At 42.7% G+C, this 27,911-nt stretch overlaps 1 protein-coding gene across 12 annotated transcripts in view; it reads left to right on the top strand.

Moving 5' to 3' along the window:
• Positions 1 to 642: 642 nt before the first annotated feature.
• Positions 643 to 27,911, top strand: part of ABI3BP (ABI family member 3 binding protein) — a 155,852-nt gene continuing 128,583 nt past the window's right edge. For all 12 annotated transcript variants that reach the window (XM_068160688.1, XM_068160693.1, XM_068160691.1 and 9 more), the window contains exon 1: positions 643 to 826. In XM_068160688.1, the coding sequence (XP_068016789.1) occupies positions 748 to 826 (79 nt within the window). In that variant the 5' untranslated portion in view covers positions 643 to 747. The remainder of the gene's footprint in view (positions 827 to 27,911) is intronic.

Below are 27,911 nucleotides of genomic sequence, written 5' to 3'. Positions count from 1 at the left end.
CCCCAGGAAGGAGATGCACTGCATTTTTGCTTTCAGTGTGCATTGTGCCCATGGACTCCCCAGGCATATATGGAAGGGCAAAATAAAAAATAGTTTTAAAATGCCAAAGTTAGAAACAAGAAGAAGAAGGGGGGGGGGGGGGGAAAGACATTTAATTTTTTTTCCATCACAGATCTTTCACTGAATAGATATTTGCCATACCTGTTTGTAATGTTGTGTCAAATGAAACTAGTATTTATTTTGCCTGGATGAAATCCATAGCCAGCCTAAAATAATCTTCAGCAAAGCCTTGAGATTGCAAAAATAGGGAGCACAGAGTTTTCTGAGTACCTGGAATGTTGTTTTTTGCATTTTGATTCCAGCTTGCTCGGACAAAACAGTAAAAACATCTCTCAGTTCAGTTTTCAGTTAACAGAGATTTTGATATTCCTGGGTTTATTTGCAGGAAATGGAAGTGGCCAGATGGTAATCTCCTATCCTGAGTGGTGGAAAGACCTTGTCCCACACCCCAGAAGATGATTGCAGGGGGAGCCTGATAATTTTCTATTATTTCTTTTAAAATGCTAATTCTCCTTTTCCAGTGGGAGTGAATGATGTCATCCTGTCTCCTCCCACTGTGTAAACTAAGCTTGTGTCAAAGTGTTGCTGCCTCTTGTCACAGAGAGAACAGTTCACATAAATGCAGCTGCAGTACTTTTGTGTGCTACCTGTCAGGATCATTCCCAGTTCGAGGCTGGGTTTGTGACCATGATGCCAAGATTGGTCTTACTCCTTTTCTGTGGATATATTGCACTAAGCCTGGGAAATGCTCAGAAATTGCCAAGAGGCAAGTAGCTATGACAACTTTCTGGGGTTTTGTTTGTTACTCTGTTGTGGGGATTTCTTTTTTCTTGGTTTAATGTGTGGTGTTTCTTGTCTTAATGTTTGTGTTTTACCATGGAAATTTGCTTATAACTTGTTAGGAATGGTTACAGATAATAGAAAAGATGAAAAGAAATATCGGGCAGCAGAGCAAGGTCCAGGTACAAGAGAGTAACTTTAAAGCTCTTGAATAAAGCAAGCTGAAATGTTTTCATGGTATATTGTGGCTCTACTGAGAAGGACCATGAAACTAAATAACTGTAAATAATAGTTTAGACAGCATTGTGCAGGTTTGTGGTTTAAGATCTTAAAGAAAAAGTGACTTAGAAGCACCCTGTGCTGGTGGTGGAAGGTTTCAGTTCTGTCTTGAAATAACTTTTATGCTTTCCTTTTTTTATCCACCCCTAATAACTGAATAGTGATTGACTTTGTAAGCCAGGTTGTGTGCATTTTGAAGGAGAGACATATGATTTATTGAAGTTTCGACCAGAAGGAGAAATACACTCCAAAGCTGTGTGAATCTTTGTTTAACTATTCCTTCCTCCTGGACTCCGCAAGTCCAGCAGATTGGCAGAGCTGGCAGGGATCTCTTCTTTTCCTTGCTAGGGTGACCCATGTCACACTGGCATTTTACTTGTATGTTAGTGCTGCAGGAAGAAAAGTCAGAGCATACATGACAAAGAATACTTCTATATCGAATGTAAAACTTTTGTAGTGCCTTAAAAATCAAATGAACACTGACACAGCTGTTCCTGTACTGCCTGTATTCCTCTCCCTTTGTAGAAATGCTTGCCTGAGTCCACTATGCTTTGTAATGCATTTTACATCTGCAGTCTCCTGCAACCAGTAACACTTAGAAAGAAAACTGTGATTTAGTTCCTTATGAGGCTGCTTATTAAGAAATAATCATTTTTAAGGGCTTCCTGAGAGATTTTGCTTCACAGATAGGGAACCTGAAAATATTTTGAGGAAGAAGAGGTGACTTTGGTGGTTTTTTCCCCTCACTCCCCACTCCTTTCCAAGAGACTTGCTAAAAAGTTTTTGTTTTGTGGGGTTTTGTTTCTTTGGGGCTTTTGGGGTTGGGGTTTTGAAGTTTGTCTGTTTGTCATTTGAGGAGAGTTGGTTGGTCAGTTACTTTGGTGGTTGTTGTTGCTTTGTTTGTTCATTTATTTTCTGGTGTGTGTTCATTTCCTGGTGTTATACTTTTGGAAGTGGCTGTCTTTAAAGCTCATCTCCTGGCGGCTGTGTGGAGTTTTCTGCCTACTGCTAATAGTGGGGCACTGTGTAGTGTGTGAGCACCAGAGACAAACAGATATGCAGCTATTGTACATGTCAAGCAGACTGTAAGACCTTAGCTTTCTCAGAAAAGCAATCTATAAGCAAACTATTGTAGCAGTTCATAGGAGAGAATTATGTTGAACAGAAAGGAACCTTGTCTGTATTTCCTCTGTAGAGGGAAGGAACTATTCAAGTGCTTGCCTTTTTAAATGAGTTTATCTGAACTTGCTGCTCAGTACTGTAAAATAGTGGCTGCAAATTTTTGTTAGCTATGAAATCCAGGCAAAGCTACTAATCTACTGCAGTCAGTGGGAGATTAACTCCGGGATGCATTTTTTCTTTTCCTGTTGTAAAATAACATTGCAGAGGTGAAGTTCTGCTTGCCAAATGCACAAAGCTGCAGGTGGAAACTTCATTTCTTTTCAATGAAACAGCTTTTGAAAGTTTCTCCCATCGCAGTGTTGAAATGTCAGTCAGATTCTTTTGTTTGCCGCTGCTTGTCAGGTTACTGTTTAGATTGGACTGCATTGAGAAAGTGATTTTATCAGTACCTAGCTGGTGTCTGAAAATGTTCAAAGGTTTGCCTTTTTCTGCAGCACTCTCTTCTTTCCTAGGAATTAGAGAATTATTTTTTATCATAGGCAAAGACAGTATTTGAATCTTAAAAGTATTTTAAAATGAGACTATCTGATGGTAGTGTTATGGTCAGAGGGTTATGCTTCCCTGCTAAGCAAGCTTACATTACAGAGAATTCTCATGCTTTTCAAGTCACTATGTAACAGAGGCTCAGGTCACTCTATGGAGAGCAGGGCAACCAATTTCACAACTTGAGGAAGAAGAGCCTAGACAAACTTGCTTTGGTTAGTGGTGCAGTTTCTCCTGTTACCAGTTATCAGCGTATCAGTGTAAATCTTGCCCTTCTCACTGGAGCTTTGGAATTCTAGTGCTCAAGTTTTCTCTCCAGGAGGTGAAATAGACTGATCCCAGTTTGGAGGAGACTGGGGTTTCCTCTCAGTGATACAAGTTGAAAAGAACATCTTGCCTCCTGCAGCTGCAGAGGAACAGAGCCAGTAGCTCCACAGAGAAGGACCTTGGAGTCTTGGTTGGTAGTAAGTTACCAATGAGAAAACAATGTGCCCTGGTGGTCAAGAAGGCCAATAGTATACTTGGCTGCATTAAGAAGAGCATGTCCAGCAGGTTGAGGGAGATTCTTCTCCCCCTCAACTCAGTCCTAGTTAGAACACATCTGGAATATTGTGTTCAGTTCTGGGGTCCCCAGTTAAAGAGGGATAGGAACTGCTTGAGAGAGTTCAATGGAGAGCTATGAGGATGGTTAAGAGACTGAATTATCTCTCTTAAGAGACAAAATTGAGAGACCTGAGGCTGTTAAGTCTGGAGAGGAGAAGGCTGAGGGGGGACCTTATCAATGTCCACAAATATCTGAAGTGTGGCTGTCAGGAGGATGAAGCCAGTTGCCTGTCAGTGATATGCAGTGACAAGAGGGGGCCAAGGGGCATAAACTCAAACACAGAAAATTCCATCTCAGCGTGAGAAAAAACACTTCTGTATTGTGAAGGTGATGGAGCACTGGAACAGGCTGCCCAAAGAGGCTGTGGAGTCTCCTTCTCTAGAGATCTTCAAAACCTGCTTGGATGCATTCCTGTGTGATCTGCCCTCAGTGGTCCTGCTTTGCAGGGGGCTGGACTCGGTGATCTCTGGAGGTCCCTTCCAACCCCTAGCGTTCTGTGTTTCTCTGAGTCTTTGGATGTCAGTGACATCCAGAGCGATTTGAGAGAGTGCATGCAAATATGGTGCCCAGGGACTAGAACACACATGACTCTGTTTTCCCCATGTATTTCTGTATTTTCACCTCCACAAGTGTGCACTTGACTAGCATGACAAAGGAAATATTATTGCTCTTCTCAAAAGAGTGTTCTTTATTAACCAGTTCTTTAATTATCTTGGTTTCAAAAATTAGGCACTGTTGGAGGCCTGATTTGGAAATGTTACCAGCATGACTCAAGGAGGCAAAATCAGGAAAATGTCAGTTAAGATTTCCAGTAGAAACTTTTTGCTGAGCCTACATACCCTGCATTACAATAATGTTGCCTGTATAAAAAGTTGGCCTCTACTTACACCTGACCCTACTGTAGTGCCCTAAACACAGGTGAACACCCTTTCACTGGGAGTTGCTTTGTCATATGTATTGTAGCTAATGACAGGGTTGGACTTGATGATCTTTGAGGTGTTTTCCAACCTTATTGATTCTATGATTCTGTTCTATGATTCTATGACAAGTGATGGAATGGAATGGAATGGAATGGAATGGAATGGAATGGAATGGAATGGAATGGAATGGAATGGAATGGAATAGAATAGAATAGAATAGAATAGAATAGAATAGAATAGAATAGAATAGAATAGAATAGAATAGAATAGAATTAACCAGTTTGGAAAAGACCTTTGAGATCCTCAAGTCCAACCTATCAACCAACACCATCTAATCAACTAAACCATGGCACTAAGTGCCTCATCCAGTCCCTTCCTAGACACCTCCAGTGATGGTGACTCCACCACCTTCCTGGGCAGCCCATTCCAATGGTCAATCACCCTTTCTATAAAGAAGTTCTTCCTAACATCCAGCCTAAGATGAGGCACTAGTATGCTGTGTCATAATTGAGACACTTTAGACATTAAGATTTTACAGAGCTAAGTAAAGGCAATGTGACTGGAAATGAAAAATTGGGTTGGTATTGTGTTCAGTGTGGAAGCAATGCATTTCTTGCAGCTATGTTTGTGTTTCATTAGCTTCTGCTTGAGACATCAGCTGCTAAGAGAATGCTGTAGTCAGTGTTTGTTATTCTTCATTTTTACTTAAAAAATTGAGGCACTTTTGGAAGCATAATTTGGAAATGCTACCAACATGGCTCAAGGAGTAAAAGTCAGGGAAATAATTCACTCTGTGAGGTATCACAGAGCAGCAGGGCAGGAGATGATGTTACAATTAGTGATGGTCTTTTATCAAGCATTTTGAGTCACTGTGCCTTTGACTATGGCCACCTTCTAAAGCTTTAATTTTTTTTTCTCAGAAAGAAGAGAGGCTTTAACACAAAGATGATCAGAGGGCTGGAGCACCTCCCTTATGGGGACAGGCTATGAGAGTTGGGGCTGTTCAGACTGGAGAATACAAGCCTCTGGGAAGACTCCATAGCAGCCTTCCAGTACCTGACAAGGGCTTGCAAGAAAGATTGGAAGGGACTTTTTATAAGAGCTGGTTGTGATAGGATGATAAGGAATGGCTTTAAGCTTGAGGAGGTCAGATTGAGATGGGATATTAGGAGGCAATTCTTTAGAGTGAGGTTGGTGAGATACTGGAACAGTTTGCCCAAGGAAGTTGTGCATGCCCTTTCCCTGGTGGTTTTCAAAGCCAGGTTGGATGAGGCCTTCAACAATCTGGTCTGGTGAAAGGTGTGACCCTACCCATGGCACAGGAGTTGGAACTAGATGATCTTCAAGATCCCTTCCAACCCAAACCATTCCATGGATCTATGATTTGTCTATTTCCTTTTGCCTCTTGCTTATGCCACTATACCAGTGCCATCCAACATGTAATTCTTCACTTCAGTGCTGTTTCATTTGATATGTTTTACTGATGGGTGGAAACAGTTGCCATGTATAGGAGTCAGAGTTATAACTATTTGTATTTTCTCTAATTTTTATGGTTCTGTGTAGCAGAAATATTCATCCTTGAAAAATGCAGCATGGCCTCTCTAAACAGGAGCTGATTGCAGGCAAAACGTCTTGTCGTTAGAGGAGCTGATAAGCAGAGAATTCTGAATCTGAGAGGGAGATGAAAAACCAAAGCCATAGAACCAAGAATAAACAAATGACAAGACACAATCCACAAGATGGAACTGCCTTGTAAACCATGCTTCACTGGCATCTTCCCAGCTGGACGTTGCACAAATGTTGAAGGCAACAGTTGTGGAACAAGTTCTCAGTGTTTGGTAAAACAGCGTATTATGCTTTTTATTTTGCCAGCTGACTTTCCAGTTACAACATGGATGTGCATAGAAGTGCACTTTTCCACTGCAATCTCTGTCTCTGATGGCTTTTGTGTATCTTCAAGTTCTGTTTTCATTTGGCACGATCGCACAGAATTTGGCGTTGATACCTTCTTATAAACTTACAGTTTTATGAAGTTTTTATACAGATGAGTCTGGATGCTTTCCTAGTTTGGGTGGGTTGGGTATTTTTTTCCCCCTCTTATATTTCTGACCTTTGTGGTTTTCCTACTATTCAAATTAGTCATCAGGTACATTGGAATTCATGTCTATCCTTGTTCTGCTTTCCAGGATTCAGGCCTGTCCTGTTCAGCTTTCCAGCTGAAAGGCTCAGTAGACCTTAATTGGCCAAGAGGGCCAATGGCATCCTGGCCTGCATCAAGAACAGTGTGGCCAGCAGGAGCAGGGAGGTCATTCTGTCCCTGTATACTGCACTGGTTAGGCCACACCTCGAGTACTGTGTCCAGTTCTGGGCCCCTCAGTTTAGGAAGGAGGTTGACTTGCTGGAACGAGTCCAGAGAAGAGCAACAAAGTTGGTGAGGGGTTTTGAACACAGCCCTATGAGGAAAGACTGAGGGAGCTGGGGTTGCTCAGCCTGGAGAAGAGGAGACTCAGGGGTGACCTTTTCACTCTCTACAACTACCTGAAGGGAGGTTGTAGACAGGCGGATGATGGTCTCTACTCCCAGGCAGCCAGTACCAGAACAAGAGGACACAGTCTCAAGCTGCACCGGGTGAGGTTCAGGTTGGATGTTAGGAAGAAGTTCTATACAGAGAGAGTGATTGCCCATTGGAATGGGCTGCCCAGGGAGGTGGTGGAGTCACCGTCATTGGAGGTGTTCAGGAGGAGACTTGATGGGGTGCTTGGTGCCATGGGTTAGCTGTTTGGGTGGGTTGGATTGGTTGATGGGTTGGACGTGATGATCTTGAAGGTCTCTTCCAACCTGGTTTGGTTTATTCTAAAATAAAGGTTAATTTACCTTCCTCCTTGTTGATGCCTGCTTAGGGAAAAAGATGACAGACTTGACATTCCGTATGGGACGATGTGAAAGAGTCTGATTTACAGGCTTATCTAGGGAAACCCAGCTCCAAAACATTTTAGTTTCTACAGCTGTCAAATGTGGGGACAAGTGAGTTTCACTCTAAGGTTGGAGTTTTTTTCCCTGTAAGCATAGAAGAATGTTAAAAAACATCGCAGGTAATCACTAGCTAAGATTTGTAGCTATGGTCACTGTAACTGACATACCTTTGAGAGTGAATGCTGTGTGTACTGTGTCTAATTCTGGGCCCTTAAGTTTAGGAAAAATGTTGAGTTGCTGGAACGTGTCCAGAGAAGGGCAAAAAAGCTGGGGAGGGGTTTGGAGCACAGCCCTGTGAGGAGAGGCTGAGGGAGCTGGGGTTGCTTAGCCTGGAGAAGAGGAGGCTCAGGGGAGACCTTATTGCTCTCTACAACTCCCTGAAGGGAGGTTGTGGACAGGTGGGGGTTGGTCTCTTCTCCCAGGAAACCAGCATCAGAACAAGGGGACACAGTCTCAAGCTGTGCCAGGGGAGGTTAAGGCTGGATGTTAGGAAGTTCTTCACAGAAAGAGAGATTGGCCATTGGAATGTGCTGCCCAGGGAGATGGTGGAGTGACCATCACTGGAGGTGTTTAGGAGGAGACTTGTTGGGGTGCTTGGTGCCATGATTTAGTTTATTAGAAGGTGTTGGATGATAGGTTGGACACGATGATCTTGAAAGTGTCTTCCAACCTGGCCTGGTCCATTCCATTCCATTCCATTCCATTCCATTCCATTCCATTCCATTCCATTCCATTCCATTCCATTCCACTCCACTCCACTCCACTCCACTCCACTTCTATTCTATTCTATTCTATTCTATTCTATTCTATTCTATTCTATTCTATTCTATTCTATTCTATTCTATTCTATTCTATTCTATTCCATTCCATTCCATTCCATTCCATTCCATTCCATTCCATTCCATTCCATATACTTCCAAACTTACTTTTGTGAAAGGAATAGGCAAATTTTATTCGTAGCTAAACTTGCTGTCTGTGCTTTGTTATGTAATACTTATTCCTGACCAGAGGTTAAACTTAGCATGTGTTTTCACTTTCTGGTGTCAAGCAGTTAAAACAATGTTGAGTTATTTCAATGTATCATAATCACTACACTGCAACAGACAAACCTTAATCCTTAAACTTTTGTGCTGCCCTCCTTCACCCTTTGGTAGCTCTAGGATAGCAGGAGAGAAATTGTAAGTCAGGGAAATGTCTCCTGAATGGGGGTGGGGTATTTTTTTAATATTAAAACAAAGCTGGCATATCAAACTATCACCAAAGGAGTGAAATGACATGTGGTTTATACATCACTTTCTCTTGGTTTACAAAACATCTTTCTGGAAACTATTTATCAAAATAATGCATTAATCTTTAAAAAGCCACCCATATTCTAATGAAAGGCAGACAGTTTAGACTAAACTAGTGAACTTCTTTCTCCTTTTTTTTTTGTTTAGTGTCTGAAAAGAGAAGTGCAAAATTAATTGGATTTGTGTGAAATGCTTCTCTTCTGTTTAATGGCACAGAAATGGTAATAAAGACCTATAAGGTGTCACAGTATCACAGTATCACTAAGGTTGGAAGAGACCTCGAGGATCATCAAGTCCAACCTGTCACCACAGACCTCATGACTAGACCATGGCACCAAGTGCCACGTCCAATCTCCTCTTGAACACCTCCAGGGATGGTGACTCCACCACCTCCCTGGGCAGCACATTCCAATGACTAATGACTCTCTCTGGGAAGAACTTTCTCCTCACCTCGAGCCTAAACCTCCCCTGGCACAGCCTGAGACTGTGTCCCCTTGTTCTGGTGCTGCTTGCCTGGGAGAAGAGACCAACCTTTCAGGTAGTTGTAGAGGGCAATGAGGTCACCCCTGAGCCTCCTCTTCTCCAGGCTAAACAATCCCAGCTCCCTCAGCCTCTCCTCACAGGGCTGTGCTCAAGGCCTCTCCCCAGCCTTGTTGCCCTTCTCTGGACACGTTCAAGTGTCTCAATGTCCTTCTTAAACTGAGGGGCCCAGAACTGGACACAGTACTCAAGGTGAAGCCTAACCAATGCAGAGTACAGGGGCACAATGACTTCCCTGCTCCTGCTGGCCACACTATTCCTAATGCAGGTATTTCAAGGGGATCCTTCACCTGGTATAACGGAGTGGCTACAGTTTTTGGTCAGTCAGTATCTCATGGCAACTTTGGCTCATTCTTTCCTGGAAATATAAACAACCCATCAGGATGTTGCCATTATAGCAGCTCATTTAATCAAAGTTATCTTATTATGCAGACAGTGGTGTCCTAGGATTCCACAAATATCCAAACTGAATATTAAATGTCAGGCTTCTGAGTTGAAAGATAAACTGTAATATCAGAATTCCATTTTTATTACTGGCACAGGCAGTGGTGTGACACTGCGATGATACATTTGGGTGGATGCTGCCAGGATAAAATTCCATAGCATCTGAATGTCTCTACAATGATCTCACTGCTGGGTAATCTGTATAACCTTCCACCTCTTCATTTTAATTTTCCTAAGTATCTCTTTCTGAATGTTATTTTTCAGTCCTCCTCCATATTTTGTCTTTTGTAGCTTGCCATTCCACCAGGACGAGATGCATAACTCAAGTGAGGGCAGAGCTATAGGCTGCTTTTTGGCCAGGCTGTACCTGGGCTGTAATCTGAAAACCTTCCACAAGACATTGTGGCTGCCTCATCCCTGGAAGTATTTAGGAACAGATTGTATAGGGCCTTGAGCAACCCGGTCTAGTGGAAAGCGTTCCTGCACATGGCAGGAGGCTTGGAATGAGATGATCTTTAAGGTCCTTTCCAACCCATTCTGTGATCCTGTAGATGTGGGTAGTATAGTCTGTATATCTGTTGACTGGTGGCACTGTGAATGGCCAACATGTCTGAGGCTTCCTTGGAGTGTTTGCACTTACTAGGTGTGTACTACACATTGCATGTGCAAACAGAAAGCTCTGCCTGCTTCAGGGGGAAAAACTGGCTAGCAGTGACCTGCCATAGTCAGAAGCATTCATACAGCTCCTACTGAATTTCTTTTCCTTGGGGAAATTCAAGTGCAGACTTGAAATTGTTGGTAAGCAGGATAAATTTGTTGCTGTGGATTGTTCTTGACTACTGCATTTTCCAGGAGATGGATGGAGACTTTCTCTCTGGCATGGATTGTGCAGCAATGTCACATTCAATCTTCGTTTGAAGGGAGGCAAGAATTCACATTTTGGAAAGGAGTGGCCTAAAGTAGGTGGGAGAGGAAATCTTGCCTAACAGCTCTTAATTCAAACGTCCTTAGTGAGAAGTTAAGTTTTCTGCAATAGAGGCCAACATGTGTGTAATAGACATTTGCTTTATGAAATACATGTTTGCCTTATTTTGCTGTGAGGATGGAGCTTGTGAAAATGGCTGCTGGCAGCAACACAGATGAAACTTTTGTGTGGGTAAGACCTGGGCCAACTTTCCCAGCACAGCTGTCTCCCAAAGCATACCAATCATACACTCTAACACTCTGGCTAAATCAATCTGAGGTCTCCCAACTTGAACAAACCAGTGAGTGTCAACTTTTGAATCACCAAGTGAGTTTCTACTGTTGGTGAAGTTGTGATTGTAATTATGCTCACCAGAATTAAATGGGTTTACATTCATTGTGTAATCAAATCAATGCCATCAGAACATCCAGATGTACATAAGGGTAGTCACATTTAGACTCTTCAGCACTTCTGAGTTGCTGAATAAAATGCTGGTAGGGAGTTGAGGCACTAGCTACTGGAGGTACTATATCCCAAGGCAGAGAGGTAAAGAGTGCATTTTTATCCGAAGAAAGTTCCAGTCTGGAGCATTTGCTGCCCTTGTTCAGAGGTTGGTAGACAAAATCTAACCTCTGGTTTGCACTTCAGAGCTGCTGCTGAGATCCATCACTATGTAATGATTTCATACTATTTGGAGTCTCATTTTTGGGGGAAGAAAAATAAATATGGCAAGTGAACCCACAATTTCTGCCTCTCTGCTTTGTGAGACCCTGCCTGGAGTACTGTGTCCAGCTTTGGAGTCCTCAGAGCAAGAAGGACATGGATATGGTGGAGAGAATCTTGAGCAGGGCCATAAAGATGATCAGAGGGCTGGACAGGCTGATGGAGATGGTTTTGTTCATCCTGGAGAGGAGAAGGCTCTGGGGAGACCTTATAGCTGCTTTCCAGTGTCTGAAAGGAGCCAACAGGAAAGCTGGAGAGAGGCTTTTTACAAGGGCCTGTGGTGATAGGACAAGGGACAATGGTTTTATTCTAGAACAGGGTGGATCTAGATTAGACATTAGGAAGAAGTTCTTTACTGTGAGAGTGGTGAGACACTGGAAAGGGTTGCCCAGAGAAGCTCTGGACATCTCATCCCTGGAAGTGTTTAAGACAAGGCTGCATGAGCTGATCTAGTGAGATGTGTCCCTGGCCATAACAGAGTGGTTGGAAGTAGGTGATCTTTAAGGTCTCTTCCAACTCAAGTCATTCTGTTTCTATGAATTAATATGATTCAAAATAAAGCATATTAAAACCCATAAAGCCCATGATGAATTGCACACACCTCTCTGTGTGATTTGATTTTGTGTGTGTGAGTGTGCAGCGTGCTGACACTTAGTTTTATTGTCCCTACTTGGTAAGGGACGGTATTATAGCGCTATCACATTAAGCCAGAGAGCCAATGGCAAAATGCGTTCTCAGAGTGAGAGTTTCTTTTATAGGGTTATTTCTGCATTTTTAAATAGCTCCAATTTTATTTTTTCCAGATTATTCTTGAAATTGGCTCAGTAAAAGCACAGCTCAGCAAAGCAGCGAGAGACTGTAATATTCTTTCCTATCACCAGCAGTTGTGGCATTAGCTTATGAATCTACACATGGCCACAGAGTGGTTGATATGAGGTTACATAATTAATACTTTGGGAATCTGGCCAACTTTAGAGGACTGGGAAGAGATTACTTTTGAACTTGCAGAGGGGAAAAAAATCTTTCCCCCTTTCGTCAGCTACTTGCCTCTGCTTTACATTAATAATTCACTTTCTTTTTTCTTTCTGTGATGTAAAAGTCTTGTCTCATATTAGAGCACAGAAAATTGGGGTTGGCTCAAAAAAAAAAAAGTACTAATTTAAACATCCCAAAAGATTGGGGTTTTTTTTCTATCTTTGGAAGTGAAAACAGTTTCTGGCGGATTTGATTCCCTCACCTCATTACCACAGCTCAAGCCTATACATGAACAAGAAAAATGCACAGCAAGAAAAATGCAAGACCTTATCAGTTAGCAGTTAGTTTGTGAGTGGTTTTGGGAGGGGGAGTTTCTTGGTGGTGGGATTTTTTTGTGCTGGAAATGAAGAAATGGGTGGGTGCAATAGCCTGAATGTTGGTTAAAAAAAATAGAAAGAAAACTATATTGTCTGACCTGGAAATTTTGGCAGAGTTCCATTACCCCTGGCTCACACAAATGCTGAAGTGGTTGGATTGAATGGCAGGGGTTTATTTATAGCACAGTGTAGGCTGAAGCGTGGCTTGTCACACAGGGAAATGGCTCTGATCAGGTTTGAGAACTGTGATTTTTCTATTGGTTTGATGAAGAGATGTCTCAGGTAAAAGTGAGGGACTTGCACATCCAGCTCAAATCAATGGCTCTTCTTTCTTTGGCACAATGTTAATTAACATGCTGTGAACATGACTGTGAAACTGCTCCACATTAGTACCCTGTTATTTGTTCCCTTACTAATGAGAAGCAGCTTTAGGTATCCTAAGACATTGCTAAATAGTGCATCTGTTCAGCACTTCTTCCTGTGTTTTGTTTTAATTATGAGGGAGGCAAAATATGGCAATTCTGAGAAAAAAACATCCCCCTCTTCTTGTCAGTTTTTCAGTGCTCCTTAGTAGGTGATAAATCTCCTGTGATTCAATTGGTCATGGTGTAGTGGTTGACCTATGTTGTCTGTTTATCAAGTCTATGTAGAAACAGATTCACAGAGTGAGTTAGACTGGAAGGGACCCTCAAAGGTCTTCTTGTCCAACCACCCTGCAATGAGCAGCAACACATCCAATTAGATCTGGTTGCCCAGGGCCACATCAAATCTGACCTTGAATGCTTTCAGGGATGGGGCCTCAAACACCTCCCTGGGCAGCCTGTTCACCACTCTCATTGTAAAGAGCTTCCTCCTAATGCCCAACCTAAATCTATCCTGCTCCAGTTTCAAACCATTGCCTCTCATCCTATCACTACAAGTCCTTCTAAACAGTCCTTCCCCAGCCTTCCTGTGGTCCTCCTCAACTACTGAAAACATGATAAATAAAGAATTGAAGCACTACATATGCAAACTTTTGAGCTAAAGAGTTTGTTATGACTTTTGACATATTTTGTGGGGGGTTGTAATTTTTTTTCTCCTGTGAAAGATTTATACTTAGACTAAGCACAAACAAGCAAATCCACAAGACTCTCAAGCACACAAAGCCATGTGCATGCACATGTGTGATGTAGTTCATTACTTGTAAATGCTTTGCATAAAAACTACTTGATTTAATGCTCCAAACTTTTGTCTGTTGCCCTGTACGCTCCTGGGTTTGGTAACATGATCAAATAGCAGTTGATAAAAGTAACTCTCTGCTTTGGGTCTCTACTGCTACTGCATACATCTCCCCCTATAGTGGGAGTATGAAGAGCAGAGTGGCCCCAAATGTTGCTTAGTGGTTCTTTGCACCAGTAGTGGTAAGCCATTGACCAGATTTCTTGTATGTTCCTGCAGTTAATAATAGCTTGAGGCTATAGTTCTGCTTACTTTCTTTCATTTGTAAACCTTAAAGAAGTCTTAAGTAAGCTTCATTTAGTCTCTTTGCCTTTTTAAGTCAAGAACTCCTTTCTTTGTTGTGTCACTTTGAAAGAGAAATACGAGTGTGTGAAAAAAGGTCTCTAGTTCTTAAATCTTTCTTTCCTGTGTGACAACTGTCTCTTCCAGTGATGGATATGAAATACCTACTCTGGTTTTGGAAGTTACTGAAAGAAAGGCTTCTGTCTGTAGTATGGAAATGAGGCTTTTCTGAAGCAATTTCTGATGGAAAGATTATTGTTATGTTCTTAGCATGCAGAAATGCATTCTTAGAAAGCAAAGTTTCTCAATAATGTAATAGATATTTGTTGTGTTCACTTTCCACTTGCAAACCCTTGCAGAAATTAATGATGGACTTTGCATATTTCTTTGAAGAGAAAGTAAGGTTGAGACATTTCAATATCTGAAGGGGACCTACCAGAAAGCTGTGGAAGGTCTGTTTAGGAGGGCTTGTGGTGATAGGATGAGCGGCAGCCTGATGCAATCTGTGAATCTGTTCATAGCATTAAGGCTGAAAAAACAAGTTGCAGATGCTCCTCCACACAAAGGAAATGGATACTCTTGTTTATGCCCTTTTTCAGTGCAGAAATCTCAGGCATTGTGAACATTTTTTTCCATTTCCTAGCTTTTCTAGCTTTACTTCCCCCCCCCCCCCCCCCATCAATTTGCATTCATAGTGTTAAAACGTTTGTCAGCTTTATTCCACTGTAGAAAACTCAAGCATTGTGAGCATTTTTTTTTTCCTACGACTTGGATTTTCTAGGTACTTTTTTCCCCTCCCCTCCATTAATTTGCTTTTGCAATGCTAAAACATCAGTCATGTGTCAAACAAACCTGGCAGGGGGAAAGACCGTCTCATTTTAAAGCCTTGTGAAGCCACGAAGAAATATTTATGTGCTTAATATACTCTGAAGCTAGAGAACATTCCTTGGAAATTAATGTAATCTGCTGCACAATGGGGTTACAAGATCAGTGATGAGAGAGACATAACTTTCTACATGCCATAAATTCTCATGACCAATTGGATACATGCCCGAGGAAAGCGCTATTGAGAATGCAAAGTCAATCACACAAGGTTGCCTGGCGCAGGGGACTCCGCGTGGGTCTACATGGCCCAAAATTATCTTCAGCCTTGGTTTTGTGTAGCTGAAAGTGTTTTCTTCATTAGCATTTTTCTTTTTCTTCCAATAAAATGATGATGAATTAAATTATTTCTTCTTTAAATGGAATTAATATAGCCATAGAAGGATGGGATAGAAATAGAGGTTATGCCCCACTGGGTTCTTTCATCTCTGTATATAAAAGGCAATGTGATGAAAAAGGAGCAGGTGATGTATTGCTTATAGAGTTGGGAAATGTAGTCAGAGAACCTCAACTCTGTATTTTCTGCCCTATCTCGGGTAGGATGGGAAATAACAAAAATAAGTATTTGTGATTTCGTGTGGTACTCTGGTGAAGAGTCTGGAGAACAAGTCTTAGAGGAGGAGTGGCTGAGGGAGCTGGGGTTGTTTAGTCTGGAGAAGAGGAGACTTCATTGCTCTCTACAGCTAAATGAAAGGAGGTTGGAATAAGGTAGACCCGCCACCCCCCATGTCTTCTTCCTCATATCAGGTGATAGAATGAGAAGAAATGGCCTTTAGGATCATCAGTTCCAAACATTGAGCCAGCACTGCCAAGTTACCACCAAACAATGGCTCTCAGCACCACATTTCAATAACTTTGAATCCCCTCCAGTGATGCAGACTCCACCACTGCCCTGGGCAGCCTAGTCTGGGCCTTGACAACCCTGAATTGGGGGAAATTATTACTCATGTTCAACCTAAACCTTCCTTGGGGCAACTTGTGGTGCGGTTTGTTCCTTGGGAGGAGCACCAGTCTCCTTTCAGGCTGTTGTGGAGAGGTGTAAGGTCTAATCTTCTCCAGACTGAGCAACATCAGTTCCCCCAAACACTTCTCAGAAGACTTGTGCTCTAAACCCTTCACCTGCCTTGTTATCCTTCTCTGGACCCAGTCCATGAAGCATCAATCCATGGACATCAATCCATGTAGGAGATTATGAGTACATTCTGTAATGAATGATAATATCATGGATTATAAGGTAAGTGTGTGTATATATATATATATATACACAGTATAGTATCTTCACTCTTCTTTCAGAAGCAAGTGCAGTTGCAGTTCCAGATACTGTTTTTCTTTATGCCTTTGATATTTGATTCTTCAGACATGCACTGATATTGGTAGCTGATAAGTGATTTAGGGGACTAGTCATGCTAAATACTGCTTGCTGTCAAAAAGGTCATGGCAGTGGTAGTGCTAAGCCAATGACCATGCTCTTGAGAAACCTGTTGTATTAAGGCCCACAGTCATTAATATTAATCACCTGAATCTATGTATAATTTTTGGGCAGAGCTGGACCAACAGCATCTGAATTCCTCACCTGCTTAACTTCTTAGTATCTTGAACTTTCCCTGCTGAGGACCTATTATCACAGAAAGATGATATTTTTATTGAGCTGATAGGCTCTACAATATCACTGCCTTATGTGTAGCTTTGTCTTTCTCTTTTGGTGTTTCCATTAGCTGATGCTCTTTGAAGGCTTAAAAGAAAATTATACCAAAAAACTTGGGAGACATTTCATGCTCCTTGTAGTCTTCTACACACCTTTATTGAATATCTTAATGAAGAATTTACTGTGTCCTTTGGCCAAGGCGCTGCTTTCTTCATAGCCCAGCCTGGGTGGAGTTGCCTTGGACAGGAGAAGCAGCCTGGATTGGAAAGAACAGGTTTTATGGCCAAGATGCAGTCACTGTCTTACCAGCTCTGTCCAGGTGGTGTTGAATCAGCCCAGAAAAAGACATGCTGGGACCATCTGGAAAAAAACCAACAACAAACAACTAGCTCTGAGAGTAAAGCCAGAGGAACAATGCCCTGGAGAATTTGTCAAATCCATATCAAGCTTTATTCTAGTGCAAATAAGTGATCTATAATCTAAACTGAAATAAGGTTTGGAGGTTGTTTTATTAACAAGTCTTCTGAGAAATGGCTGAGGCAACTGAGGTTGCTTAGTCTTTGGAAGAGGAGGCTGAGGGGAGACCTCATTGCCCTCTACAATTAGCTCAGCAGAGGCTTGAGTGAGGTGGGGTTCAGACTCCTCTCACATGCAACAAATTACAGAACATATCTTCAAATTGTGCCAGGGGAGGTTCAGGTCAGATATTAGGCAAAATGCCTTCACAGAGAGAATTATCAAGCATTAGAAGACGCTGCCCAGGGAGGTGGTGGAGTCACCATCCCTTGTGGTATTTCTACATGGATCTTAGGGATGTGGTTTAGCAGTTGTAGCTTAGCAGTGGTTATGACATTGTGAGCTCTAGAGAATTGGTTGAACTTGGTGATCCTCAAAGTTCTCTTCCAACCTCAGCAGCTCTGCGGTTCCGAGATTCTAAGGAATTGTTTTCATGGACAAATAACTTCCAATAAGTTTTGTGGCTGGTATGCTGTTGATATGAAAAGTGATATTCAAACCAGTTCAACTTGAAGGAGATTCAGAGGATGTCTTGGTTTCAACTGGGGAAGAATTTATAAGCCTCAAAACCAGTTCAACTTGAAGGAGATTCAGAGGATGTCTTGGTTTCAACTGGGAAAGAATTTACAAGCCTCAAAAATAGTTCAACTTGAAGGAGATTCAGAGGATGTCTTGGTTTCAACTGGGAAAGACTTTATTTGCTTTGTAATAGCTGGCACAAGGCTGTGTTTTGGATTGAGTAAGAGAATGACGCTGACAATACCCCAATGTTTTAATTGTGGCTAAGGCTGAGGAATTGTGATTTATTTATAATTTCCTACTTTTCTGCACAAAATCTGTAACTAAATTTTAAAACCAGCACAGGGTGGTTTATGATAGGCAAATGGACAACTATTCTAAACAGTTTTAATCCAAACCAGACTAATATAAAAACTCTCCTCCAACAGCTAGGCAGCACAGCATGGAAGCTTACATGAAAATAAAACATTTATTTTAAAAAGTAGATTTCTTGTCCTTGAAGTTATTTTACAACAGCTTGTTCTAGTTTATTTTCCAGAGAGTCTCGACTGAAACTCTGTATTTCCTCTTGGCTGACATAGGGTGGCTTCCTCTTCAACACACAGATCTTCCTCAGAGACATCCATCTCTCTTACTAAACACTGAAAGTTAGATAAACTTTGATTGTCTGGATCTCTTCCTTTTCTCTCCTCTCCTCTCCTCTCCTCTCCTCTCCTCTCCTCTCCTCTCCTCTCCTCTCCTCTCCTCTCCTCTCCTCTCCTCTCCTCTCCTCTCCTCTCCTCTCCTCTCCTCTCCTCTCCTCTCCTCTCCTCTCCTCTCCTCTCCTCTCCTCTCCTCTCCTCTCCTCTCCTCTCCTCTCCTCTCCTCTCCTCTCCTCTCCTCTCCTCTCCTCTCCTCTCCTCTCCTCTCCTCTCCTCTCCTCTCCTCTCCTCTCCTCTCCTCTCCTCTCCTCTCCTCTCCTCTCCTCTCCTCTCCTCTCCTCTCCTCTCCCTCTCCTCTCCCTCTCCTCTCCCTCTCCTCTCCTCTCCTCTCCTCTCCTCTCCTCTCCTCTCCTCTCCTCTCCTCTCCTCTCCTCTCCTCTCCTCTCCTCTCCTCTCCTCTCCTCTCCTCTCCTCTCCTCTCCTCTCCCTCTCCTCTCCCTCTCCTCTCCCTCTCCTCTCCTCTCCTCTCCTCTCCTCTCCTCTCCTCTCCTCTCCTCTCCTCTCCTCTCCTCTCCTCTCCCCTCCCCTCCCCTCTCCGAACCTCTCCGAACCTCTCCTCTCCTCTCCGAACTTCTCCTCTCCTCTCCTCTTCTTTCTCTTCAACTTTTCTTTTCTAAACTTTTCTTCTCTTTTAAATTAGTGCACATCCTGGGGCAAATCCCTGTGGAGGTGGTGGAGTTGCCACTGTTGGAGGTGTTTAGGAGAAGTCTTGATGGGGTGCTTGGTTGCATGGTTTAGTTGATTAGATGGTGTTGGATGATGGGTTGGACGCAATGATCTTGAAGGTCTCTTCCAACCTGGTCTGGTCTATTCTATTCTATTCTATTCTATTCTATTCTATCCTATCCTATCCTATTCTATTCTATTCTATTCTATTCCATCCTATTCTATTCTATCCTATTCCATCCTATTCTATTCTATTCTATTCTATTCTATTCTATTCTATTCTATTCTATTCTATTCTATTCTATTCTATTCTATTCTATTCTATTCTATTCTATTCTATTCTATTCTATTCTATTCTATTTCCTTCCTGCAAGACTGGTCAGGCATTGGAACAGGCTGCCCAGGGATGTGGTTGAGTCACCATCCGTGGTGGTGTTCAAGAAACATGTGGACATAGTTTAATGGCCATGGTGGTGTTAGGTTGACAGTTGGATGATCTCAGAGGTCTTTTCCAACCAAAACAATTTTATGATTCTACATGTTTCCAAAGGTTAACTGCTGCATGTTGACAGCCTCTTCTACTGAAGTAATGTTAGAATTGTGTAGTAAGTGTAGGCATACTAATAATTACAACAAAATGGAGGAACTTCAATTGCAAATGATAAAGCTATGTGCAATGCTTTTAGCTTGCCCTTTTCTTAATCATGGAATGGTAGGTTTTGGAAGGGACCTCTGGAGCCCTATGAGGAAAGACTGAGGGAGCTGGGGTTGCTCAGCCTGGAGAAGAGGAGACTCAGGGGTGACCTTATCACTCTCTACAACTACCTGAAGGGAGGTTGTAGACAGGCTGATGATGGTCTCTTCTCCCAGGCACCCAGTACCAGAACAAGAGGACACAGTCTCAGGCTGCACCAGGGGAGGTTCAGGTTGGATGTTAGGAAGAAGTTCTATACAGAAAGAGTGATTGCCCATTGGAATGGGCTGCCCAGGGAGGTGGTGGAGTCGCCGTCATTGGAGGTGTTCAGGAGGAGACTTGATGGGGTGCTTGGTGCCATGGGTTAGCTGTTTGGGTGGGTTGGATTGGTTGATGGGTTGGACACGATGATCTTGAAGGTCTCTTCCAACCTGGTTTGATTTATTCTAATAAAGGTTTATTCTAATTGTTTATTCTAATCATCAGGTCCAAACCCCTGCCAGAACATTGTTCAGGGTATTTGTTGATGTGGATTTTGTAGTGAGGAATATTGGTGTTTCATGTAATGTGTGATGAGAAAGATGATGTGATACTGTTCACAGCTGCATGACCAAAGGAAGGAAAGAGGACATTTTCTGCAGAAGTGAACAATAATATGACAAGAGGCACTAGGCACAAACTGGAAAATGGGAAATTCCAGTTACACTTTGGAACTGTTGCATTGGGGTGCTTCTGGTGGGTTTTTCTGGTGGTTTTTTTCCCAGTTGGTTGGGTTTGAGTTTGAGTTTTTTGTTTGTTGGTTGGTTGTTTTTAAGGCATAAGGGTGATAAATAGTGGAACAGGTTATTCAGAGGTTTTATGGAAATCCATAGAAGTGTTTGAGACTCAGATGGATGTTGTTCTGAGTCACCCAATCTGATTAGGTCTGCTTTGAGCAGGGGATTGGACTAGATCACACAATCACAGAATGTTAGGGTTTGGAAGGGACCTCAAAAGATCATCTGGTCCGATCTCTCTGCCAGAGCAGGTCACACAGGAACTCACCCACAGAAGCTCCTTCCACTCTGAACTCTTCCCTGATTCTATGGTTGTAGCTGTCTTAGAAGTGCGTCTTGTTTATTCTAGTGCATAGAAACAGAACTATTTTAGGCTATATTTGATAATGAGCCAAACAACTAATATTTCTCCATATTTGGGAGCCAAAGTAAATACAAAACTATAAAATAGGGAAAATGAAAATTGTACAGTGTTGGATTATCATTGAAGTCTTGGCTAGTGGTGCTGTGGCACCAGAGCTGGAAAATAAAAGTAGTGCTGTGAGCAGTTTGGATTTTATAAGTGAGCTGGTGCTCCCAAATCGATGGCGCTCAAGTATTTTCTCAAGGCATGCTTCATTTGTCTAGCTCTCTGGGAGGCAGGGCTAGGGCTTGCCTTCATGCCCTCTGAAATCTTTGAAATGGTGAAAAACAAACAGTGTCAATGTAAGGCAAAAGGAATTCTGATGACATAGCCAAATTTGCCGTAATATAGCACAGCTGCATTCGCCCTCTAGTTTTGTAGGGCAGAATTCAAGGCTTTTCACTCCATGGGTAAAGACAAAGATGAGGACTGTATCTGATTATGAGAGACTGTACACCCTTAAAGCAGACCAGTAGCATCTTCCCCACTATTGCTTTTGCTGAGCCTTCAGTGAAGCAGGCAAAGAAATACCTCAAAATATAAGTTGCAAGGACAAACTTCAAAGCAAGTTGTTACTTTATTTCATTTGTGCTTCATTATTAAAGTTTGTAGCTATAGGAGCACCTTGGGGTTACTTCTGAATGTGTTCATTTGTAGTGAATAAATAATCAGCCAGTTGTCATATCTTCTTGAGTTGGAGAGATAAATAGAGTGTCCTTCAGCTGAAGATATTCTATTTAATGGGGCCAAGATATATTTGGGGGTTGAGCAGAAACAAAAGAGAGACAGTTAATTCACATTCCAGTCACCTCATCACCCAAGCTCTCTCACATTCCTTGAAACAGAGGAAAGTCAAACCAGCTGGCAATTTTCACTAACTCCACGTCTATTGTTACCAACAATACTCACAGATTGCAACAGGTTGGAAGGGACCCTCAAAGGTCATCTTGTCCAACCATCCTGCAATCAGCAGAGATACCTGCTACTAGATGAGCCTGCTCAGGGCCTCATCAAGTCTGATCTTGAATGTCTCCAGGGACAGGGCCTCAGTCACGCCCCTGGGCAACCTGTTACAGTGTTTTACTATTCTCATTGTAAAGAATGTCCTCTTAATGTCCGATCCAAATCTGCCCTGCTCCAGTTTAAAACCATTGCCACTAACCCTATCACTATAAACATTTCTAAACAGTCCCTCCCCAATGTAATCGAATAGAATCGAATCGAATCGAATCGAATCGAATAGAATAGAATAGAATAGAATAGAATAGAATAGACCAGACCAGACCAGGTTGGAAGAGACCTTTGGGATCATCGTGTCCAACCCATCATCCAACACCATCTAATCAACTAAACCATGGCACCAAGCACCCCAACAAGTCTTCTCCTAAACACCCCAAATGATGGCGACTCCACCACCTCCCTAGGCAGCACATTCCAATGGGCAATCACTCTCTCTATAAAGAATTTCTTCCTAACATCCAGCCTAACCCTCCCCTGTCACAGCTTGAGACTGTGCCCTCTTGTTCTGGTGCTGGTCACCTGGGAGAAGAGACCAACCCCCACCTGGCTACAACCTCCCTTCAGGTAGTTGTAGAGTTTCAGGTGTTATCTCACCAGGGCAGAGTAGAGGGGAAGAGAACTCTCTTCTCTCTTCCTCTGTTACTTCATAATTAACCAAAGTGATAGGATAAAAAAGACACTTCACTCAATCCCTCGTGGACCCAAAGATTGAACAAGTGTCCAGCTGCGTATGTTCTATATTGTTTTCCACAGCTGCTCTTTCATGTCAAAGATGTGAATTTCAGTTAGGTGATTAAGAGCTGAATTTTTCTGAAGTCTCAAAGTTTATCTGCTCTTGTTTCTAGCTGCCTATACATGACCTCTTGTTTTTTTTTCCAGCTAGCTAAACTGTGGTGCTCCTGGGTGGATTCTTCAGGCTATTTGTAGCTATTTTCTTCTTTCTGTAGTGTTATTGGTGGCTAGTTCCCTTCTGATGCAGCTGATTGATAAAGCTGTCTTTAAAAGCCTTTTCATTTACAGGCAAAGAGTCCTTTTCCTAGAGTGTTTCCAACATTGCAAGTGGTGTGATGCACTTAATATCGTGCTTTTAGTTCAGATGTGCTGTGCCTGGGCTGTCCTGCTGGTTTTGGCCATCATCTGACTTTTGTTAAAGAGAATACTTGCACATCAATGTGGAATTTCTGTTGGCAAGCAAGAAGGGAAAGATTGTTTTCCAGACGCAGCTATAGAGCCCAAAATCTTCCATTTGGAGATAGCCTCAATGTAAAAGAATTAATCTACAAATGTAAATACCAAAGTTTCAGCAACACAAGCCAAAGGCTGACACAAGTGAGTAAGAGCTTGGAAAATTCAGCCTTGCCTTGCTTTGTGCCTGCAAATATTCCTTAGGGTTTATAAGGTGTTTTCAGAACCTCTGCGTCGGAATTGGAGGTCATCTAGTTTATCGTTTGACTCTTTCATCAAGGAGACAAAGGGGGGAAAGGTATTCTAAAACCATACTACAACAAAGTCATTTTTTTCAGAATCAAATCCATTCTTCTCACAGTATCATAGCAGTCAAATTCTGTGACTTCTTTTCAATCATATTTAATGGATGTTCATCATTGTGGCAGCCAAGACAGAGATACCACTCAGAATGGGAATGCCTGCTTTCCCTCTTAGTTGTTCAAAACACTGTGGGATCAACACAAGTGTAATCCCTTTGGCTAATATGCTCCTGAGAGCAGTCTCCATGTGCCAGGCTAAATGATATGAAGTCCTTTCTGTCTCTGCTGCTCCAGGCTAGTTGTCTGGAGTTGACTAGACTGGTAGCCTGTGCAGCATGTGTCGCTGAGCTCACAGCGCACTGCTCTGCTCTCCCTGTAAACCTTTTGTCCACTCCAAGGATTCTGGGTGACCACCTGGGTCTTCCTCACAGGCCTGAACATGAATTGTGTGTTGCTACATTTTTCATGGGAGGCTTTTTTGTCTATTTTTAATCCTTACTGATGTAGTGGATTTTGGCTTGCAGTCTCCTGCACAAAGCTGCCTTTTCCTTTTGGATTCAGGCAATGATTGAGTTTATTCATAAAGCTCCTTTGAACTCGTGGGACCTCCTTGAGTTCTGGAACATTTTCACTTTTTACAAATTATTATTTAATTATTTAATTTGTAGTTCTTTAATAAGCCTTTCCTTATAACATATTCAGCTATAAAAAGGAGGGCTGCTTCACAGCCTTGGTGTTTGACATACCAGCAGGCTAAGTTGTTTGCTGTGTGTAGATGGCCACAAGAGTGGGGTGTTGGAAGAGTGCCAGGGCTGCTGGAAAGAGGTTGGCCTGCTAATCTGTTGGCAGGCAGGAGGTTTGGTGACTAAGTAGCATGCTAACCTGGTTTGGAGTGAAATGCAATTCCCACAAAGAATCCATGCTAAGAGTGATTTCTCATTCACTGGTAGCTCTGCCATGATAGAGAGCACAGTTTCTGTGCTTTTGGACTTCCTTTTGTCCTCATTGTTCTTTGGGTTCTTCCTTGCGTAACCTTTCACTCTTTGGTACCCAAGTGATTTCACTCAACAGATACAGTTCTCAGCAAACTCAGGTTGTAACTTTGGTCAGGAATCTTCGTTGCTATGGTAGCACTGATGATAGATAGATCTCTGAAGAGAAGTAAAGAAGAAAAGCTTCTTTCCACCCTTTATTGAACGCAGAGGAAAGCATAGCGACAAAGGAAGAAGAAAAGGTTGAAGCAGTGAATGCTTTTTTTGCCTCAGTCTTTAACAGTAAGACACCTGAGCTGGAAGTCAGGAACAGGGAGCAGAAGGAAACCCCCATAATCCAATGATCAGTGACCTACTACAACACTTAGAGGCACACAAGTGCTGGATAGAACCAACCCAAAAGTACTGAAGAACTGGCAGAGGTGTTCACCAAGCCACTTTGCATCATTTACCAGCAGTCCTGGCTAACTGGGGAGGTCACACAGGATCACAGTATTGTAGGACATTAGGGTTTGGAAAGGACCTCCAGAGATCATCGAGTCCAATCCCCCTGCCAGAGCTGGACCATAGAATCTAGAGCAGGTCACACATGAATGCATCCAGATGGGTCTTGAAATCCTCCAGTGAAGGAGACTCCACAACGTCTCTGGGGAGCCCATTCCACTGCTCTGCAACCCTCACAGTAAAGAAGTTCCTCTTCATGTTGAGGTGGAACTTCCTGCATTGTAGTTTATATCCACTGCCCCTTGTCCTACCACAAGGTGCAACTGAGAAGGGCATGTCCCCTTCCTCTTGACACTCAGCCCTCAGATATTTATAAACACTTATTAAATCCCCTCTCAGTCTTCTCTTCTCCAGACTAAAGAGCTTCAGGTCTCTCAGCCTCTCCTCATGGGGCACATACTCCAGTCCCCTAATCATCCTTGTAGCCTTCCATTTGACTTTCTTGAACAGATCCCTGCCCCTCTTGAATGGGGGAGCCCAATCCAGACCTCTCAGTCTGACCTCAGCAACAGGGAATGTCATGGAGCAGCTAATCTTGAGTGCCATCACATAGCATGGGTTTACGAAAGGCAGGTCTTGCTTAAGTAACCTGATCTCCTTAGATGAGAAGGTGACCCTCCTAGTGGAGGGGGGAAAGGCTGTGGATTTTGGCTACCTGGACTTCACTAAAGCTTTTGACATGTTTTCCCACAGTATTCTCCTTAAGAATCTGGCTGAAGTACACATTGCTGGGTTGAAAACTGTCTGAATGGCCCAGCCCAAAGAGCTGTAGGGAATGGAATTACATTCATTTGGTGTCTGGTCACAAGTAGGGTTTCCCAGCACTCAAAATTTAGGTTAGTTCTCTTTAATATCATTATCAATGATTGGATGAAGTGATTTAGTGCACACTCAGTAAGTTTTCAGATGACACTAAATTATCAGGGGTGCTTTAGATTGGATATTAGGAAAAAAAATCCTTTACTGAAAGGGTTGTCAAAGGTTGGAACAAGCTGCCCAGAGAGGTGATTGAGCCTGAGAGGTACACAGGAAAAAAAATCACCTAGAAAAAAAAAATAGTTATTTATAAAATTAAAATAGGCATTCACTATTTTTTAAGTCTAATTCTGAGTCTGATTATGAATTTTAATACAGAAATCAGATTATTATATTTGAAACAAGTACTGTAAATCTTTCTTCTTAGATTTGAATACTCAGTGGAGGCCTGGAGGACATCCTTGCATTGATGCTCTGCTCTCTAAAATTACATTAGCTAACTACATGATTTTAACAAATCTAGCTCCCTGTCAATCAGAGGTGATAATCCCAAAGTCTTTTTTTGGCATGGGGACACTTTTTTGCTAAGCATCTTCATGAAGCATGTTATACTGCCAAAAATGCAGGACAGTTGAGTTTTCTAGAAGGCTTGCACTCTCCTGGAACCTTGCAGAGCTGTCTTTGAAAAATTCTGGCAGTTTCCTGGCTGAAGGCTTTTACTTGATCAGTCTCCAGATAAAGGGTCTCACCAGAGGCACATGTTTTCCATCAGTTCTACTTGTACACTCCTTTCTATAAAGGGAAGAGGCACAAGTGCTTGGCTTAGGTCTTTACGCTCAGTGTGCAGAGGACTGCAGGTGCCTGACAGTAGTGCTAAATCATCTTCACAAACTGGGGGTTGTGGCCTCTTAGCAACTGTAGTCATTGGAATTTCTCTAGCAAAAGAAAAAAGCATAAAATAAAAGAGGACAGGCTGGGATGACACCAGAGAATAGACAAGTTCTTGTCTAAAGAAACTGAGTATCTGGCTGCAGTTACTCAGAGAGACAGAGGAAGGAAGGAAGGGAGGGAGGTAGAAAGAAGGGGAAGGGGAAGGGGAAGGGGAAGGGGAAGGGGAAGGGGAAGGGGAAGGGGAAGGGGAAGGGGAAGGGGAAGGGGAAGGGGAAGGGGGAAGGGGAAGGGGAAGGGGAAGGGGAAAGGAAGGGGAAGGGGAAGGGGAAGGGGGAAGGGGAAAGAAAGGGGAAGGGGAAGGGGAAGGGGAAGGGGAAGGGGAAGGGGAAGGGGAAGGGGAAGGGGAAGGGGAAGGGGAAGGGGAAGGGGAAAGGGGAAGGGGAAGGGGAAGGGGAAGGGGAAGGGGAAGGGGAAGGGGAAAGGGAAGGGGAAAGGGAAGGGGAAGGGGAAAGGGAAGAGGAAGGGGAAGGGGAAGGGGAAGGGGAAGGGGGAAGGGGAAGGGGAAGGGGAAGGGGAAGGGGAAGAGGGAAGGGGAAGGGGAAGGGGAAGGGGAAGGGGAAGGGGAAGGGGGAAGGGGAAGGGGAAGGGGAAGGGGAAGGGGAAGGGGAAGGGGAAGGGTTGTTCTACCTGTCTTAATTAATGCCAGATCACACATCTCTCATTGCTCTCTTCAGGATTTGACTCCAGAAATAACATTATTTTGTGCAAATCTCTGTTTCTTCCTGCAAAACTGATTTCAGCCTCACGATTTGCGAGATGGCTGAAAATCTGCTGAGGAAAAAAAAATTGAGCCTGAGGAAAGAAATAATAATGCATAAATGTATTATTCTAGTGCTAGTATTGTAACTTTGGGAAAAGTAATTACATTTTTTAAAGCATTGGCATTCAACTATCCTGAAAAACATGGCAAGCCTCACAGTGACCAGGGAATATTACAGTTGTAAGCTGCAAGACAAAGAAAGCCAGTCCTCCCTCAGCCCACCAACAGAAGACAAAACACCCTCTTGTAGCCTAAAAAAATTCATTATTCTGTTATGAAGTCATTCTGGTTTTGTTAGAAGTTACATTTTATTAAATGGATATGTAAGATGTTTCCTGCTTTATGTGCTTCTCCCCTGGAAAGCACAAAAATGAATGTTTAAAAGCTGGTTCTTGGTAGTTTTGAGTAAACTACATAGGCTAGCTCAAGTGGCCTGGTAAATTCAAATAGGAAGTTCAAATAGAAACTTGCATCTCCTGGCCTGGAAAATTCAGATAGAAAATAGCATTCCCAGGTCAACATAGATCTAGTTACTGTCGATCCTCT

This window comes from Melanerpes formicivorus, unplaced genomic scaffold (assembly GCF_026170545.1).
Source record: "Melanerpes formicivorus ecotype bairdi unplaced genomic scaffold, bMelFor1.0.p_v2 SCAF_51, whole genome shotgun sequence".
In the NCBI taxonomy this organism is placed as follows: Eukaryota; Metazoa; Chordata; class Aves; order Piciformes; family Picidae; genus Melanerpes; species Melanerpes formicivorus.
Note: the sequence above shows the minus strand (reverse complement) of the source record. Positions and strands in the feature narration are given on the sequence as shown.